This window comes from Diceros bicornis, chromosome 21 (assembly GCF_020826845.1).
Source record: "Diceros bicornis minor isolate mBicDic1 chromosome 21, mDicBic1.mat.cur, whole genome shotgun sequence".
In the NCBI taxonomy this organism is placed as follows: domain Eukaryota; kingdom Metazoa; phylum Chordata; class Mammalia; order Perissodactyla; family Rhinocerotidae; genus Diceros; species Diceros bicornis.
The window spans coordinates 36,476,282-36,497,061 of record NC_080760.1 but is presented as its reverse complement, the minus strand read 5'-3'; the positions used below and the strand labels follow the sequence as shown (position 1 = coordinate 36,497,061).

Genomic DNA, 20,780 nt, shown 5'->3' with positions numbered 1-20,780 from the left:
GGAAAATCACTTGTCTTTGGAAATCCACCCAAAAGATACTACTAAATAGTCAAGAATTGGGTCCAATCTGCATTGCTGTTCATTCTCTTATATTAAATTGGTCTTTGCTTACAGTCAATATCCCTCAATGATATCAATTTTCCGAGAGATGGGACCTTGCCTCTTTCACCACCATATTCAGATGAAAGAAGTTTGGAAGATACAAATGAGGCAATTTTTCAGCTCTTCTTGGCTGAGGGGCAGCATGCTGATTCCTGGGCAGCCCCTCCTGACAGTTTGGTGCTTGTTAGTGATTCTTTCCCCTCGCTTCACTCCTTGAACGTCTGTTGACTGAACCCATTAGGGGTGGCTAATGGATGAAAGTATTCAAGAGCACCAGCACCATGTAAGCGATCTGACCGGTTGCTTTTTCTTTCTTTCTTTGTGGCTTGCATTATGGCATATGCTGGGAGATGCTAATTACAGCAATTAAGTAAAATGAGGATGTAATATTGCTTAGCAACCCAGTTACCTAATATGTAATTTTACTAATTTGGCTGATTCTGTGTGCTGCAACTGTTTTTGTTTTAATTAAGGATATTAATAATAATGTTTTTGTATGGAACCTTTTATGCAGCATTTTCTAACACCTATCCAGAATTAAATTAGTGTATAAGCATCCCTTGTGAGACAGGTTTTTTGTTTTTGTTTTTCTCATAACCAGTCAGGCAAAGGGGCATATCTGAGGATCCAAAGACAGTGTGCAGCCTAGCAGCTCAGTTATCAATAGAGAAAAATTTCGCCTGGCCTCTTGCAGGAATGAGTATTTCTACTGCCAAGTTCCCCCAAGTCTTGGACAAAGAATTTGACCTGAAAGTGGGCTGTGTGAGCTTCTTAGAATCCACCACTTTGGGCATCTGAATTAATTTCTACGCCTCTCATCCTTTCTTTTTATCTGAGTTAGGGACCCATTTATGTACAATTCCTTAAATGTATACTGGATCCATAATGTGAAATCTTAATGACTTTCACTTTTTTGATAAAATGGTCACCTTCTACTCCCAGGCCAAAAAAGGTAACTCTGACTCTCTAAATAACCAAGTCACTCCTAAAAACACCAGTTGCTAAAGATGGATTTGAAAGCAGAAACAGGAAATGGATATTAGGCTAACCTCATAGAACATCTCATCCCAGTTACCTTTCAAGATCATTATTTTTCAGGGCTGAATTAACCTGGACATTAGCATTTAGTGGATGTGAACCTAAATGCTTTGGATTTAGCATTAGCTACCATTTTGTGTGGTTGAGGGACTGAGGGTGGGAGAGAATTCATAACACCTTATAGCAGTCATGAATCACAAACTTCTTGGAAGATAGTCCTCCTTGTATTCTAGCTATTCCTTTAGTCATTTATTTAGCAAGTATTTACTGAGTGCCCACTATGTGCCTGGAATTGTTCTAGGTGCTAGGCATACGGAAGTGAATAATCTAATAAAGAGTCCTGTCCTGATGGAACTAATGATAATAATGGCTATTACTATATATTCTGTGCCAGGAGCTGTTTCATGCAGTATTCATATAACTCATTTTATCCTCACAACAACACCATGAGGTAGGCATATTGTTATCCCCATCTTACATTAGAGGAATCTGAGGCATGGAGAGGTTAGGAAACTTCCCAAGGTCACACAGTTGATAAGTAGCCAAGTTGGGGTGTCTGACTCTCTGCTCTATCCCCTTCCATGGATGGCTTCACTCTCTTGCCCCACTCTCTAATATTATATTATATCCTTTCTTCACTTATTCACACTCCTGGCTAATAGGAAATGTAAAATCTTGCTGGAGTTTGTGGCTTTGCTTCCAACCATGGGAACGTGTATCTCAATTTTGTAACCAGGGAACAAAGCACGTCCTTGGGCTTCTCAAACAATTTCAGATAAAACTTAGCAATTGGGTGTGAATTGCAGCTTGAAAGCCTGTCCCAGGGTGCCAGTATATTTTTCTGACTGGGAAAGGAAGTTATCTTCTCTTGGGAGACAGCATTTTCTTGGTTGCTATAGTTTAGTCCCTGCCACAGATAAGAGACAGATCGTCATATTTTTAAGGATACACAAATAGCTTAAAATGTAAAATAATAGAAAGATAAATAATAGCTATTTCAGAGTTCCCCCCTGAGACAGCAGATCAGGAAAGATCTTTGGGAAGAATCTTGGGAGGAATGTAAAAAGGCTGTTCCTAGCAGAACGGGAAAAACTCAGGCCTAGAGAGTCTTTCCTTAGCCCTACCTTTTCAAATGTCCAGATGATGACTTAAAATCTTAATGTCCAGCTGACATTTATTTGGAATTTAGTGTCCAGAATCTGGCTATGGTATGTGTTCCCAAATGCAGTATATAAATGAAGAGCCCATTAGGAGGCCTTTTCTCTGGCCCCAAATTTCAAAGCATTTCAAAATAGGTCAATGGTGTGTGTGTGTGTGTGTGTGTGTTTGTGTGTTTCTGTGTGTACTTTCCTTTGCAAAATTGAACTCACATTTTACAAATATTTTGAAAAACTTGCCTTCATTCACTTACTCAGCCAACATGTATTGAACACCTACCGCATGTCAGGTAAGGTGCTAGATACCACACAGTCAATGAGAGATAGGACAAGGCTCATACCCTGAAGGACATCCAGGATGAGTAAGAGAGATGAGGTGGTCATCTTAAAACAGTGGGATAAATGGATTGATGATGTGTATGAGTCCAAAGAAGGGGCGCCTACCTCAAGGAGATCATGCTATGCTTGGTCTCGAGCTCCAAGAGATTGCTGTGTGGTCAATGGCGAGTGTGTCTTCTCCAACATCTTCCTTCCCAGGAGTTGTCAACTTTGACACATAAGCTACAAATCTTACAGGGTGGGCGCCCAAAAACACCTGCTGGCTGCCAGCCTAGGCTGTCTCAGCCTTGCTGGAAGTGCTCCCACCTCACCTTAGATCACAAGAAGCAAATGATCTGCTCCAAGTGTGGTTCTCCCTGGATGAGCCAAGGTGCAGAGATGGCTTTGATCAAACCATAGACTCTCAAGGTGAGAACTCTACCATCTCTGGGAAGTCACTGGCCAGCCTATGCTTGAACACTTCCACAGATACTGCAGACATTTATGCTTACCCCCTTCCTACTTATTATTCTTCACACAAAGTCCTCTTTTCCAGACAAAATATCTCCAAACTATGCTCTTAATGAAGTAGCTTCAGGTACTTTGCTCTTTTGATTATTGTCGTCTTTTTTTTTTTTTAAGTTTTTGTTGTTGTTTTTTAAGTTTATTTATTTATTTATTTTTTGAGGAAGATGGGCCCTGAGCTAACATCTGTGGCCAATCTTCCTCTTTTCTTCTTTTTTCTCCCCAAAGCCCCCAGTACATAGTTGTATATCCTAGTTGTAGGTCCCTCTAGTTCTTCTATGTGGGACGCCGCCTCAGCATGGCTTGATGAGTGGTGAGTAGGTCTGTGCCCAGGATCCAAATGCACGAACTAAACCTCTCTGCCACTGGGCTGGCCCCGATTATTGTCTTCTAACATCATGATATTTGAATGGAACTGTGTTTCACTACCACTAGTTTCCTTTGTAATTCTGTTTACTTTGTGAATTTACACACATTATTCAGAGTAGGGGTCCATAGGCTTCATTACACTGCCAAAGGGATTCATGGCACAAAAAGATTAAGAAGCCCCCTCTTAAAGCTTGGTGCCTGGGACTGAATGCTATATTTCAGGCATGTTCTGATCAGTGCAGGGGAACACAGGACCATGACTTGCTTTCATTCCACTAATGCAGCTTAAGCTCACATTAGTGTTGTTAGTAGCTCTGGGTTGAGTCTCCCATCAACTAAATTTCCAGTAGTGCTTCTACACCATGTCTCCCCCATTCTAGTTTTGTTTTTGTTGTTGGTTTCTGGCTCTAACAGCAGTGCTTAATGATCTTATATCCTGATTCTATATTTCTTCTTCTTCCTAGTTTTGGACCATCCACTGATTTGATGTCCATGTCCTTTGCAACTTCACGCAAGTCATTGATAAAAACGTTTAACAGGACAGGTCTGAGGCCATAGCTCTGCCTCCATCCCGGATTAAATGGACTCATCATGGCTATGGTCACTTAACAAAGCACTCTTCTGACTGATAAGCTTTGTACCCAACACTTATTCCTTTTAAGTCCAAATGAATATTGCAGGAAACTTCATCAATGTGCTCTGTCTGAATATTCACTTTATCTATTACTTTTTTAGTAATTTTGTTTCTGAATGAAACAGTTGGACATAGGAAAGCCATGTAGACCCTCATGAACTACTGTTTCCTCTTTTCCAAAGAAAAAAAATGATTACTTAAAAAATCCATTCTAGAATCTTGCCTGTGAACAGGGTCACAGAATCTACCTTATTCCACATTTTGAAAATCAGGATATAATTTCCACTTTTCCAGTCTTCCAACATCGCACTTGTTCTCCCTGATTTCCCAAAGATTCTCTCAGCGTTTCACTTACATAGTGTTTGCGTCCTTCTAGGACCTTGGTGTGTAATCTTCTCAGCAAGGACCTGAGTTCATTTGAGGCAGCAGCCTGCCCTCTTCCAAATGCCACTCCCTTCTCAGCTTCCATTGCGCCTTACTCAGACCCAAATCATAAAACCATTCTTTTTGTAAAGCAACAAAGCAAGAACTTATAAGTTATATCTTCTCTCAGTCATCCATCAATGTCACTGTTAGCCTGAAGATGCAGAGCTGCCTCTTCCTTATTTTCTTGCACCATAGACATCTAAAGACAGCAACTCATGTTGTCTCGGGCATTGTTAGGAAACCTTTCCTCATTTGGACCCTCAATCCTGCATTTAAATGACTATTTTCTTTTGAATAGTGTTTTGACTTCCAGTGCAAACTTCCTGTCCTTTGCAGTGGACATGGCCCTTGTGGATCCTGGTGTTACTTAACTTAGAACCTAGGTATTGGGTTCTTAAGATCTTAAGGACCTTATGCAATATTGCTTTTACTTATGTTGAGTCTGAGGTGCCTATGAGCCCTCTGAGTGGAGATGCTCAGTGAGCAGACTATTGGATGGTATAGTATCCGATGTTGTATATCCAATATTATTTTATTGGCTTGGAGTTGGAAATATGCCAATACAAATTCATCTCAAGAGAAAGATTTCACAGAGCATTTATGAATGTAACCATTCCAGTATTTTTCTCTGTCTCTTCCTAGTAGTTGCCACACCTTTCACTGTGGCAGCCCGCATAACAAAAAGAGGTAAGAGAAAGGACCTTGCTCTTATCTTGTCCAGTGGCCTATACCTTTGCAATGTCATAATTTATAAGACAATCAACTCTTTGTTTGGTCTCCTCCAGATGGCAGAGTGGTGAATGTCCACTTTTCTGTGTATCATTCCCAACTTATTGCTGTTGACAATCAAAAGCAATTAGTAGGGGATGATGTAAGCAACAAAGGAAACCTATTATTTCCAACATCTTGATAGGAATGAAACAACAAATATGTTGATAAATGTGAGGTCCTTCTTTGTTCTTATGCCAGAATCCACTGCTCTCCATTCTTGTGATAGAACTGCTTTTCCTGGAGGTTCAGATTCACCCTCTGGAGGAAGATCTTCATAATAATCGAGTTGTCCCAATGAGGAGGAATGGTTCTCCACCCACTCACCCAACCCTGGCTCATATCCTCCATTTGTCATCTACCAGAGGCTGGTTCTGACTCTCTTCTCTATTCCAAGAATGAGTCTCCCAGGAACTGGGCCTGAATCTGGAGTGAAGAGGCTATAGGAATTAGAAGGGAGGAGAGTATTTCTCCTCTTGAACTCTGTCTCCTCAAGGCTTGGGCCATGTCTGTTCTGCTCACACTATGCCTAGTCCTGAGTGTGCATAGAGCAGGTACTTTTATTAGTCTGCTAGGGCTGCCATAATAATATACCACAGACTGGGTGGCTTAAACAACAGAAAGTAATTTTCTCACAGTTCTGGAGGCTGGAAGTCCAAGATCAAGGTGCCATCAGGTTTAGTATTTGGTGAGGGTTTTCTTCCTGGCTTACAAAGAGCTGCCTTCTTGCTCTGTCCTCATATGGCCTTCCCTCTGTATGTGCACGGAGGGAGAGAGATCTCTGGAATCTCTTCCTTATCTTATAAGGACACCAATCCTATTGGTTAAAGCCCCACCCCTATTATCTCACTTAACCTTTATTACCTCCTTATAGGCCCTATTTCGAAATACAGTCACACTGGGGATTAGGACTTCAACATACAAATTTTAGGGGGACAGAGTTCAGTCCATAGCAGTGCTCCATAAATGTTTGTGGAATATATCAGTTGGTGAATGGCAAAATCTTTATTGATTGATTGAATGAATGAATGACTTAGTGAGTGATTTTTGGTGATCAGTTGGAAGGAGGGGAGAAGAGACTTGAACAGAGCAGGAAGCTCCTCTAAGGCCCTTCAGAGCACCCCTGAATTTAAAAGCATCGTGTAACTTCAAGTGGCAGGTCTCAGCATCTCTCCTGTCTCATTTGCTGGAGGCCAGTTTGTTTGTGTAATGGATTAATGAGGCCACAGGCGTAGGTTTCATCCCATGTGGATCAGTTAACTTCGTTCTGAGAAAGGCTATTCCATAGGCCCAGCCTGCAGGTGTTAGGAGCTAGACATAGACAATTTAGAATAACCCCGATATGAACAAATGCAAGAGGACATAGATGAGTGCATCTGGTATTCCACCACTGAATTGCCACTAATTTTAAACAAACAACAAACAATACATGTATGCCACACTGAGTCAGAACGCATATATTTTTCAGTGCAATGGAAGTCCTGACTCTAAAAATTAAAGCGAAAGATTTGGGTTCATTTCAGTCTCATAGCCTTTTAAAGCTAATCTTTAAATTGTGTAGCATATGTTGCTTACAGAAAATTTTAAGAATAAAAAAAAATAAGAAGAAATGAAATCACCCATAAAATTGCTTGACATTTTAATGGATTTGTTTCCATTTGTTTGCATAGTTGAATTGTATATCTAGAAATTTTCAAAAGATATATATGCATTTCCCCACATTTACACATGTATTTATAAAATAATTTTCAAGGTCTGTGGATGTGTACCCATATGCATTCTGTGGATATCTGATGTAGTTCACTTGATTTTAATCTAGAAAAAGTATCCTTTTGTTACCAGTACGCACACATGGTAGCGGAAAAGACAATTTGCTTTATCTCAGAGTTTGCATACAGTACTGTAAGTTTCATTAACCAATACTGGTCTATTTAAAAGAACACATAATTCAGCGTGCCTGCTATTCTTCAGATGGCAAATCAACTTATTTTTTAATATAAATATTAGATAATTCACATTTGGTTAGTTGAAAAATCAATTTTTCCTCTTCCCTTTTCTTTTCAATCAGTGAGAATTTGGTAATGAAGCTAATAACAAAGTATACCCAGAGTCATTCCTGCAAAGGTTCTTTTTACATCATTACCTCCTATAACGCTCTGAATTTTCCCATCAAGGACTTCTTGGGCATGATGTTGGTTAGCTAGATACAGGGCTTTCTCATACTTTGTTACATTCTGTTAGTAATTTCATTCTTCATACCCAGTCCTACCAAATGTGGATTTTCTAAGGAATTGCATTTTCCAGTTATTATTGGCTTCAATTTTATAGTCTCTCTGGAGAAAAATAAATATTGATAGGAAATTCACAGAAAAACAACATTTTCCATGAGAGTGGTATATCTTTTTCTCATTTCACTTGTGCCTGTATGGTACATTTACATGGCCCTGAATTGTGACAAGGTTGATGTCCCCTGGATGGAAATTTAGGGGATAGAAAGTGAGAACATGTTAGGCCAGGGAAGGCATAGGGGAACTAATTTTTATTGAATGCTTACTATGATGCACTGAATACTGGATTAAGTGCTTTATAGATTTTATTATGTTTAATCCTAATCATATGAGGCAGGAATTATATTTTTAAAATAAGACAAGTGAGAGTAGGGGCAAGGGATGGAAATATTACTTATTGAGTACAAACGACATGCTAGGTTCTGTGCTACGTACAGCATGTAGATTATTTCATTTGATCTTCACGATACTACCTTATGAGGTAGTGATTCTTAGAACATTAACAAATAGCAGAATGGGGTTCTAATGCAGGTTTTTATGCCTCCCAAACCTATGTCTCTTTTCAGTTTACCATGTAGCGGGCCAGATGTGCCACACTGATACAGATTGTAAGATTTTAAAAAGGAAGAGCTAGATGTATTTTTTAAAGCAACTAAAACTTAAACACCTTTGAGGATAAAAACACTTTTGAGCAGTTAAGAAAACACAATATAAATTCACGCTGTTTACACATACCTTTTTTTAATGAATTTTTACCCGACCCTCAATCCCTTTAAAACCTACATTGGGCTTTTGAAAAATGCTTTCTGTTTTCTTTACCCTCACACAGATTTTGAAACCTCCAGCAGCTTGTCAGTTACTCTTGTTCACTTCTTATTACAAAATGCTTTCTTCCCTCCTCGCGAATGGGACTCAGTCTTACATGTTAAATCCCTGTGTGTGGGCACCCTTGTCAGCAGACTTCACACTGTCCTAGACTCTCCTCTCGATGAGATTCGTGGAATTTCTCTACCTTTTATTATATTTTATATTGAGGCATAATTGTCAAATGACATATATTTAAATTGTACAACATGATGATTTGATATACATGTGAAATGATTACCACAATCAAGTTAGTTAACACATTTATCACCTCACATAGTTACCTTTTCTTTTGTTTGTTTGGTAAGAACACTTAAGATCTACTCTCTTAGCAAATGTCAAGTTTACAATACAGTGTTATTAACTGTAGTCACTATGCTGTACATTAGATCCTCAGAACTTATTCATCTTATACCTAAAAGTTTGTGCCCTTTGACCAACATCTCCCCACTTCCCCCACCCCCCAGCCCCTGGCAAACATCGTTCTACTCTTTGTTTCTATGAATTCAACTTTTTTTTAGATTCCACATATAAATGATACCATATAGCATTTGTCTTTCTCTGTCTGGCTTATTTCACTTAGCATAGTACCCTCCAGGTTCATCCACGTTGTGATAAATGGCAGGATTTCTTTCTTTTTAAAGGCTGAATAATATTCCATTGTGTGTGTGTTGTGTGTGTGTGTGTATATATATACACACACACATATATCTCACATTTTCTTTATCCATTCTTCCATCAATGGACACTTAGGTTGTTTCCATATCTTGGCTATTGTGAATAATGCTGCAATGAACATGGGAATGAAGATATCTCTTTGAGATACTGATTTTGCTTCCTTTGGATGTATTCCCAGAAGTGGGATTGCTGGATCATATGGTAGTTCGAATTTTAATTTTTTGAGGAACCTCCATACTATTTTCCATAGTAGCTGCACCAGTTTACATTCCCACCAGCAGTGCACAAGAGTTCTCTTTTTTTCTACATCTTGCCAACATTTGTCGTCTCTTAGGAACTTCTCTGTCTTCAAAGAATTTTACAACCAAAAGGTTTCTCAATGAACCTTTTTCTTCAGGTTGGCATTGCACACCACTAACTCCAACTTTATAAGTAAAACAAAGCTCCTCAAAGTTACACAACAAGCTTGTTGATAGAAATTCAACAGGCTACAATATGTTTTATTCCGCTGATAATTCTATGATATTTAAGCTTAGAAGAGAAAATAAGTTTTTGGATTTCCTTTGTGCAGCTTTTAATCTAGAGGTAATAAGTAGTTTGCCTAAGAAAATAACTCTCCCATCCACTAAGTGAATAGACATCTGGAATTTCTGTAGCAAACGGTAAAGAATTTCTTTCTGTATGAAAAGATAAGGCTGAAAATGCAAAGACTCTGGAGAGAAGTAACATTTATTAAATTATACTCATGCTATCCCGCAAATTATTGATATGATAGTCTCTCCCAAAAAGAGATTGAGATATTGAAGAGTAGGAGAGAGCAGGAGAGATCCCATTGTTTAAAGGGGGCAAGTGAGAGGTGGGAGCCAGTGCCTGCTCAGTAGGTAGCACTCAGAGACTTTGATTCCTCATGTTTTAAGTCTGGTCCTTCAGAAAATGTTTACTATGGGAGTCACATTTTATGATGAGCCTAAGTTCTAAAGTCAGTGTGAAAATGGTGTGCGGTAAAAAATCACTCTTGAAAATCCCTTAAATCTCCCATAAAGTGCAGTTCTCTTTTGTTTCTCAAGAAGTCCAGCATCACCAGTTCTTTCTCAAGCTTTAACAGAGTTACAGAGATTGCTACGTTTTCATTTGAGTCCCGTGGTTGTTTGTTTGCCTTTGGAGGCTGTGTGCATGAAAAATGCATACCCGGAAGTATATTCAATGCAGCCAGATGCTCCCAACTGCAAAAAATACAGGGGAACTAAGCCTAATTGGGAAAAGAACAGATTCCCTTTCCCATCTCATGTTCACACTGGGACATATATATGCCCAGGAATGGAATGTTGGGGGCAGTTTTACACACTATTTAAATTGTTCCCTCTCTCATTTATTTAATTCTCTTTCTTTTTGGCTGAGTGAGTATACTTGAATTTGTCTAACTATAGTTAAAGTCATATTTCAACTCCTCTACATAATCGACCAAAAGCAGTGTTCTCGGGCAATGTCTTAATCTCATTCTACCATTGGAGAGGAACTGGGTGAGGAGATGGCAGAAAACCATGGTGAACAGTAGGGTATAGTGGATTCTTTGGTTCAAGATTAGAAAAATGAGAGCAAATCACCAATTTGGGAGCTTTTACCAAGTGACATGTCAATGAAGTAGTTTCCATTTTGATGATCGATACCTCTCTCTCTCTCTCAATAGGCTGGTCCATTCAGGTCCAGGGAAAGGATCGCCCCAGGCTGGTATGGATCTGTCCTTTGCAACGCGAACTGGCACCAGGCAGGGGATTGAAACACACCTCTTCAGGGCCGAGATCAGCAGGGACCTCTCCCATTGGACAAGGAACATAGTACAGGGTTGCCATAACTCAGCTGAACTCATTACTGAAGTCACCACAGGTGAGCACTGTTGGCTACGGGCTACCGATGTCACACTCCTAGGAATGTACCCTCTACTCCACCCTGGCCTCAAAGTAGTTTCCGTTACTGTCCTTTAGGGGTACTTAAAATTCCAGGGGTAAATTTAAATTCTTCTAAATCAGTGCACTGTATGCCCTACTAAAATGGAAACTAAGGTTTTGATTGTGAAAAGCCTCATCCCATCTTCATTCAAGAAAAGTTGGTAATTTGGATAGTCAGATGTCATTTTCCTACCTAAAACCGCTGGGTGGCTTCCTGGAGGAATGAACTTTGAGGTACAGACTAGTAAAGTTCTTGTTATAAAGAAATGAATTTATCACCGAATGGAATCATTGGAAATGTATTAGGTAGCTCACAGAATTGATCAGAAAACTGGAGAACCAGGGCTGGGAAAAAGAGCATGAACCAAAGGCATCTAGGCGAGTGTCAGCAAAGCAAAGGGAAAAGCCCTGGGAAGAGTCCCCAGGGACCCCTTCCCCTGGTGTGAATGGAGAGGCAGAGGCAGGATGGAAGGAGTGTGCAGTGAGTGCGATCCACATTCATGTAGAGCTCTGAGAAAGGACTAGTTAGGGGTAGAAAAGGGATATGTGTGTAGAAGGAAGAACTCTTCTCTACTACACTACTTACTGAGTACTTGCTAGATGCCAGGCATTTTATATAATGTCTTTAGTGTTTTTCATACTGCGAGAAACAACTCTTTTTGGGTCCAAAAATAAATTAATTGAGGCAAGACCAACATTTTAAAAATGAAATTAATTAGAATAGAAATATCAGTGTAAATATTGTTTTGTTTTGTAAAACTTTTGATTCAGGGGTGTGTGTGTGTGTGTGTCCTAGGTCACTACATTGCCTCATCTCATCTAATCCTCATGATTCCCTTTTCAACCTGATTTTACAAGTCAGGAAGAAAATTTTTTTTTTTTTTTTTTGTGATGAGGACTAGCCCTGAGCTAACATCTGATGCCAATCCTCCCCTTTTTCCTTGAGGAAGAGTGGCCCTGAGCTAACATCCGTGCCCATCTTCCTCTACTTTATATGGGACGCCGCCACAGCATGGCTTACCAAGCAGTGCGTCGGTGCGCGCCCGGGATCCGAACCTGCAAACCCCGGGCCACCGCAGCAGAACGCGCGCACTTAACCACTTACACCACCAGGCTGGGCCCAGCAAGAAAATTCTTAAGAAAGGTTAAGTAACCTGCCCAAGATCACACAACAAATAAAGGACAGAACTGACTCCACTTCTTGGCTGTATCACTCTAAAGTCCATTCCTTATTCACTGTAATGTCTACAGAGACATGGAACTTCTTACTGTTATACTAGTGGTCAAAACACAATTCTGTCTAGGCTGCTGTGATAAATAATTTTCATGCCACTCTCCAAATCATACATATAGATAGAAGATAGACAGATGATAGATATAAATACATACATATATAAATATATACATATAGATAATTTAATTTTTTTAACTGGGCAATGGCAAAATAGGAGACTGGAAAAGTAATATGAATCTGAGGTACATTAATTAACAAAATATGTGCTGTAAAATCTACATTTGCTAAGGTGGATTCCAGTGGTTTTCATCAGCCAGCACAATATACAGTTAATGGTGTCTATAATGCTATTTTTTTTTAATTTTAACCTGAAAAGCCTCAGATTGCTGACCCCACATCCAGAGACTCTGTTTAGCAGTTCTGGGATGGGGCCTGAGATTTGCACCTAATAAGATACCAGGTGTTGCTGCTGCTGCTGGTCCATGGACCACTCTTCAAGCAGTACTGCACTAGGCTGCAACTTCCTCAGGCACCCAGCAGTATAAGGGACACACATCTGTGTGTAGCGAGGTTTCTCCACATTTCCTCTACTTGTGCAAATATGAAAAACCAGATGTTTTGCAGAACTTCTGCTCCAAGATAATCAATGTCTTTTTAAAATTACCCTGAAAATGAGGCTGGCCGGGTGGCGTAGTGGTTAAGTTCACACGCTCTGCTTTGGCAGCGCAGGGTTTGCGGGTTCGGATCCCGGGAGCAGATCTATGCACCGCTCGTCAAGCCATGCTGTGGTGGCATGTCATATATAAAAAGCAGAGGAGGATGGGCTTGGATGTTAGCTCAGGGACAGTCTTCCTCAAGCAAAAAGAGGAAGATTGGCAACAGATGTTAGTGCAGGGCCAATCTTCCGCACCCCCAAAAAAGAAAAATTATCCTGAAATTAATTAGTGCCCCCAAATATTTTCCATCATTGTTGGAAACCTTTTTGGAGTGTCATTGAAACTTTTATTTTTGGTCTATTGTGTATGGCAAGATAAAGTGGAGTTTTGAGCCTTAGAGTTGGAAAAGGCCCAAGTCACCTGAAAACTAAATTTAATGTAGTTATATGTGTAATATCAGAGAAGTTCAGACTCCTTGCAACAAATGCAGGCATGTTCTAGGAAAGAATGAAGATGGCCAAAGGGATTTGGTTTAGTTTACATTCCACAAATTTTGTAAACTCCTTCTCTCTCAATAAACTGAACTCTACTTCGACAGGAAAACAACAAGGCTGTTGATAGACCAGCCAAAGGAGAATAACAGGGAATTGTGTGACTTGAGCTAGCTGGGTGGTGGGAGAGAAGAAATTATGGAAATGACCAAAGGTGCAACCCAGTTTCAAATTGAAAGATACTTCCAGAGAGTTGGGGAAAGAGGCTTATGTTTTAATCAGAGCTTCAGTTAACTTGATAATGTGTTCAACTTATCCTGTGTAGATTGAGAACATCTTCAGATAACCAATTCCATTATATTAAAGGCCACAAATACCATTTGAGGTCAACTAGAATTAAAAGTAATCACAATCAGTTAATTCACAATATCTGATGGCCTAGCTTTAAAGTTCAAACGTACAGGAGGGAAAAAAAAATATGTTTAGAGCCCATTCGCCCATATATTCTGCAGGTAGTAGAAGCGAAGGTGTCAACACCGAGGATTTAAGATGGGAAGCCATAACTAAGTCTATGCCACTGTCCGTGATCATCCTTGCACTGGAGGGGCGGAAGAAGTCTAGGGTACTTCTGAGAGGATAACTTAAGATTTACCCAGGGGCTTTGCCCAGAAAGACTCATAGAAGGAGTATATGTTTTAACCAGAGCTTCAATTAAAAGCCACCTCATTCTGTGAGCAGATAGAGACCCCTGTTTATTCCCCCAAACTCTGAAGGCCTCCCCCATCCCACTGTTACTACTCTGAGAGACTCTTTGCCCAAGTCCCTCCACACATCCCTCCATATCCTGAGTACCAGAGCGTGAGAAAGATACATGGCACATGGTAGAAAGAACTTCAATTTTGAAATCTAAACCACCTCAGTTGTGACATATTCACCTCTCTGAGCTTTGCTTTTGTCACTTACAACATTAAGCTAAGGTCCTGCGTCAGAAGTTTGTGGTAAGGTGAAATTAAGTTTGGTTTATAAAGCTGAGCTGAGCTAATGATGGTACAGAGTAGTCAATAACGTCCTTACTCTTATTCCTCCCAATCCCCATTCCCAGCAAAGAAAATCTCCTGGTTTCCCTAAAGAGCTTTCAGATGCATATGAAGGCCTGAGGCAATTTACATGCCAGAGTCTGTTAAATGTGGTTTTTTTGTGAGGCAAAAAATCCAATCTGATGCTTAATAACTTTTTCGGAATTCTTTGTTCAACGGTTTTAAACATTCACAAGTCTTCCTGAATGGGAACTGGGATTTGGTGTCAGTCCCCCATTCAGCTCATAAGCTTAAAGCTCTGGTCTCTTTTCCTAAATGTAATGAGGACCACAGATAAAAAGCTGATCAAGAGGTTTTCGTCTTGTACCTTTGGATCAGAGGGCACCATGTGGACCTGAGGGCTCCCACATGCCACGCTGGGCAGAGGGAGGAAGCATGGAACGTGCCACATCTGGCATCTCTCTGACATGGTAGCCTTTCCAGGACCTAAGATCATCAGATCATCAGAGAAATTAAAAAAGCATCCCTTTCTATTTATAAATTGAGCTTTGTTTGACTTTTTTAAAATTAAAGATTAGATCATTTTTGAACTACTCATTCCTGACTTTTTAGGTGTATTACATTTGTTAACTTTGGTAATGTAATGGGGGAAATGCTTGCTTCTTTCACCAGGTAGTAGATGTGGCATTGATTGTGTGTGTGTGTCTGTGTGTGTGTGTGTGTGTGTGATGATTCAGAGGTAGCTTACTCTAAATCAAATGTCAGGTTTTTTCAGGCTTAAGGCAAGGCCATTGGAAGGCAAGTACACCTATCTACGTAATGTGTTGTCAGATGGTCAGATGACGGTTAGAGCCCAGATAAAATTCAATAAATCCCAGCAAAATGAATTTCTTTTGGTTTATTTCCCTTAGTTTCATGGGGCACGTTAAATTACAATATCAAAATCAATGGAAAATATTTTCATGAACAATTACTAATTTTTAACTTAGTAATTTGTGGCTGGCTCCTGGGACTGAGTAGACTTGAAAGTTAAGTGCCTGAGAAAATGGATTGACTTCCGTTGTTCATACCGTCTATCTGTCTGTCTCTCTCTTTCAGCTTGCACCTACAAAAACCAGGAGTGCCGTTTGACCATACATTATGAGAATGGATTTTCTATTACCACTGAACCACAGGAGGGTGCCTTTCCCAAGACAATCATACAGTCTCCTTATGAAAAGCTGAAAATGTCTTCAGATGATGGAATCAGGATGCTGTATTTAGATTTTGGAGGCAAAGATGGAGAGCTTGTAAGTGCAGTTTTCTTTAGATAGTGTAATTTCGTATATTACATTATGCAACACACCTATAATGGCTCACAAACATAATGCTGCCATATGTATATTTAGCATTTGACTATTAAAGTATTTGCAAGTTCATGTCTTGATTCTTGAAAAACGGTGATTAGATCCAATTTTTTCACAGTTCTTTACTTTGGTCTCGTTTTCTACTGGAATACTACATAAATACTTGCATCAAAGGAAATAATTCCTTACAAGCCAGCATCAAATTCTTCTCAAATAGAGTCCCACTAGCTTCAAAATGTACCATTCTTTTTTTTTTTTTTTTTTTGTTCCCTGAGGAAGATGAGGAAGATTCACCCTGAGCTAACATTTGTGCCAATCTTCCTCCATTTTGTATGTGGGTCACTACCAAAGCCTGGCTGTGGAGTGGTGTAGGTCCACACCTGGAAGACGAACCCACGAGCCTGGGCCACCAACTTTAGCCACTACGCCATGGGGCTGGCCCCCCATTCATTTTTTAATAGTATCAAGCATCTGATCCAACCTCGGTATTGTGCTAGGTGTCAGGGATGCAGGGATGAAAAGTACTCTGTCCAGGTGTTCTGGGAGGTCTCAGGAGCAGAGAGCATAGAAAGCAGAGAGAGGGGAGGGGCTGGACAAGGCCAGACTAGAAAGGATAGCAGGGGAAACAAACTGGTCAACTCTACCCGCGTAGAGAGAGGGCCAGAGAAGGGCCCAGTAGTTTTAGGCTAATGTCAAATAATGTCCAACAAAATTAGCAAATTTGTCAGTTAAGGTAACATTTATATGTCTCCTGTCAATGCAAATAGCCCGTATGTTTAAGTTCCTGATTTCCTGGGACCCTTACTGCCTACTACAATAAAAAGTGCATTACTTCAGTTCCACAGAAGGGTGAGAATTGCATGTTCTGCTTTCTAACAAGTGTAGTTCGAGGCATTTCTGAGGAGGACATAGCATCTCATTTAAGCTGTCAAATGTAGAACTTTAAGAGGACCTTGATTTTGTAATAACTTAGGTCCTCCCTAGTCACCGGATTAATCAACAAATATTTATTGACTTTCACTTGATAACAGGGGTGGGGAATATGTAAAATGCAGAGATAAATCTCAGTTTTAAAAATCCAGTAATTTCAACTCAGCTACTAGCCTTCCAAAATCCCCCCCCCCGTCTCTCCACAGTTATTTCAGTCATTTCTCCTGTGGGATTTTATCAATAATTCTCTGAAAACCATTCAGGTTACATAGTAGGTGTTGACTGAAGGAAAGGGCCACACTTAGAAGAGTGTAGGGACCCTTGATCTCAAAGTTTCAGCACCACTGTTCTGGATCATGCAGGACTACTGGGCCCAATACGGGACCAGATTTCTTACTATGGTGCCACAGGCAGACAGGAAGACGTCGATGCCCTGTGGCTGACAGTCGATCTCAACTCACTTTCTAAGAACAATTTCCAGGCAGTCATTTTTCTAACCTTTAAAACGGATCTGCAGAATTTTATAGGATTTTGTTGTTGTTTATTTGCGTGTTTCAATCCGCAAATCCAAGTTCAGCCTGAAGCCCGGTTTGGGAATAAATAAGTGATTAGAAAGTCCATTTTCCTGAGAATACTTGTAGTTCAGTTGCTGCTCTCTCAATCACCCAACTGTGTACTTTTTCCTGAAGGTGACTATGCCCTGGCTAAGTAGGAAAGAACAAGGAGCAGTATCCTGTTTTATCCTTGACTTGAAAATTTAAGGCTCTTTTTACCCATAAGGAAAATCACTTAGATTTAAATTTCAGCCTTTCTGCCTGTACTTACAACCCGACTTGGAAGATTCAGGAAGGACTGACTTTTTGCTGACAGTACATTAGGCTGATAAGCTCAAGTTCAGATCCAGCTCCCCAGGGTCTAGTAAAGCAACCCCAGGAGGCAAGCACCAGGCCTTTCCGGTGTGGGGGAAGGGAGCAGAGAGGAGGTGTGGGAAATGGACTAAATTGACCGTCAAGAGACTCATGTTCTCTTTCTGTCTTTTAACTAATTCACCAATTGTCTTGGGTAAGTCCTTTTCTTTCTTTGGATCTGAGTCTTCCCATCCATAAAATACAGGGACTGAAGTAGGTAATCATTAAGGTTACTTCCAAAAGTTGCATTCTGTGTTAGTGAAGCAGAACGTTGTGGTTAAGCCACAACTCCGGCATCAGACCTGTGTTTGACTTCACGCTTTCTCTTTACCATAAGATCTATGATCTCAGGAAGTTTTATAACTTCTCCAAATCTTAGTTTCCCGTATAAAACATAGACATAAGAACAACAGCTACCTCGTAGGGATGTTGTGAGAATTAAATAAGATAGTGTATAGAATATATTTAGCACAGGGCCTGGTTCATGATATGTAAAATCTTAACTTCGCTAGAAGTTATTATACGTTCAGGTTGTTATTCCTCAACAGTGTCATCATCAGAGCAGAATTGGGGACAGCAGAAGAGAATTGAGAACAACTCCCCCAGTTCTCCTGAATTAGGTTGGGGGATAAAAATGGAAGCTGACTCTCATGCTCTGACCATGAGTCGGCTCTATAGGACCACACTGAGAAGGATAAGACTTTAGAAGGTACACGCGTGATATATGTGCCCACAACCATCCAGGGTGTAGGACACTGACGATGCAGCCGCTTAGCAGCATGGGTTCTGTGTTTTAGAAATTATAAGGAATTTTCACATACAGCGTTTCATTTAATACTCTAATTACCCCGTGAGTTAGGCAGGACTGAGAAAAATTTTAAGTGACTTGTCCAAGATTACACACCTAAAAAGCGTTAGAACCAGGACTCAAACCTAGTCATCAGATGTGAAATTCAGTACTCCTTCATGCTGTCCCTAATCCAACAGAGATACTATCACTATTGTGATACCAAAAATAAATGGTTTAGACAGTCAAGAAAGGCAACTTCAATATTTATGCTATTGGTATATATAAACTTCACAGAACCTATTTCAGAAAAGAAATATATGAGATGTAAGGAGTAAGTTCAGAGTTATTTTATCCCTTGGTAGTGGGGCGGGGACTTAAAAACATAATTGCTCCCGTTAACACTTAAAAGCACAGATCCGTTTGATGTGTAAATCGTTATTGGGTATCAAGCATTAATGTAAAATCTCTCATGCTCTCTTCTTTTTCAATTTCAGCAACTGGACCTTCATTCCTGCCCCAAGCCGATTGTTTTCATCATTCATTCCTTCCTGTCAGCTAAGATTACGAGACTGGGCTTGGTCGCCTGAATAGAGGGGCGACTTGCCTTTGAGAAAAGGAAGGCTGCGGTGCCGCCAGAAAGTAACATCAGACACCATTTGCAGTGAGCAATGCACCAGCCGTAGCATGCCACAGTCAGCTTTAGATCCCAAGAGTCCTGTGTAACTGTCCCAGACTGCTCTGTCAATTTCATCAACTACAACGGGGTACCCTGAGAAAACACCGCAAGGAATATCAGACTAAAACTGTCTTTTTAGAACGGTAAAAGGGAAAAGAGGTGAGGGAGATTGGAAATACACAGCATAGCTTTTAAATAATGACAATCAAGGACATGAAATTAGAACAGCATGTGCAGATCTTAATCACACCAGTTTCTAGGCAACTGGTTCACCCAGGTAAGCAAGAGTTGAAGACATGAGAAATGGACATGTTCCCCTCTTTCCCCCCCCCAATGACAATGATCCCTTGGTTTATTGTGACTTATTTCCTACTTCTAATTGTGTTGAGTTTAGCTGGTAAGGAAAGAAAAGCATTTCAAATGGAAACCCACCTTTTATTTAAGTATGAAGCAGCTGTTACTTTTTCTTAATGAATTATCTTTCAGTGATGTAGGATGATTATTCTGAAGTGTTCTCATTAGCATATGCTGAGCGGGAATTAAATAAAGCATCAGATACTGATCTGAGCTGCAAGCTGGTGGAATCCGAGCCAAAGTAGACCGCTTAAATTGCAAAGCTTTGCTGAAGCGTGGTGTGCGTGGAAGATGATTAATTCTGGGACTGCACTCACACCAAAGTCTGCTGTCTTAGAGCCAAGACTGATAGCTTTATTTATAAAAAGCAAATTATGGATATTTTTTTAAAAGATCGTCATTTGCTATATATATATATAACAACTCACATGGGGTTAACTAATCATCCCCATTTCGTGCTTTGCAGTGGAAGTACTGAGCAATTTATTGACCCTCGTTTCTGCCTCTGCTTGTGTGCGTGCATTTTGGAATTGGTAATAGAGCAGCCTCATATAATTCGGGCTACTGCTGGGTTTTACAGATACACCCAGCGTTATGATCAGATCTATTGATAGCATCCAGCTCTTGTGGAATTCCAGGGAAATAATATAGTGACCTGATATTTTTCTACAAGAATATTTTCAGACACCATATAGCATATTACTGATTTAATACTTTTGCTTTGTCTTTCAAAACAAATGCACTAAAAATACATCTATTATTTTATTTTGGAGTCACTTTCTTCAAATCTTGAAAATTAGTGCTAGAATTTCTGTAAGCATTTGTAACCTTTCTTTCCCCTGTAGTTTACATAGACAAATGTTCTAGGTTAGATTTGTGTGTTTTTTTCAGAATCATATTTTAGCAAATACCTATGCAAAGAGATTTAACAAGTGAAACTGTTTTAAAGGAATGTGATTTTGCTCACTGAGACATATGTGTTTATTGATTTGCAAAGTTTTATTTTAGATCAGCGTTTCTCCAAAGTATGTATCATGTAACATTAGTTCCAAGGGTCACTGACTGAGAGGTGTTTTGTAGTGGGTGAAATAAGAGGTTTGGTTGTCAAAAATGTTTGTTAAACACTGAGTTAAGAAATGTTCAACAGATTTCATAATCGCAGGCCTCCTCACTTTAATGCACATTGTGATTCTTCATGGCGGGATCCCGTATGCCATTCCTCGCACTTACCTACAGAACTCCTAT

General features: G+C 39.9%; 1 protein-coding gene across 1 annotated transcript in view; it reads left to right on the top strand.

The window, feature by feature from the left end:
- SNTB1 (syntrophin beta 1) overlaps positions 1 to 19,935 on the top strand; it is a 227,835-nt gene extending 207,900 nt beyond the window's left edge. The window contains exons 6-8 of the mRNA XM_058564867.1: positions 10,855 to 11,051; positions 15,630 to 15,820; positions 19,000 to 19,935. Coding sequence (XP_058420850.1) covers positions 10,855 to 11,051; positions 15,630 to 15,820; positions 19,000 to 19,092 — 481 coding nt within the window. The 3' untranslated portion in view covers positions 19,093 to 19,935. The remainder of the gene's footprint in view (positions 1 to 10,854; positions 11,052 to 15,629; positions 15,821 to 18,999) is intronic.
- The last annotated feature ends 845 nt before the right edge of the window (positions 19,936 to 20,780 follow it).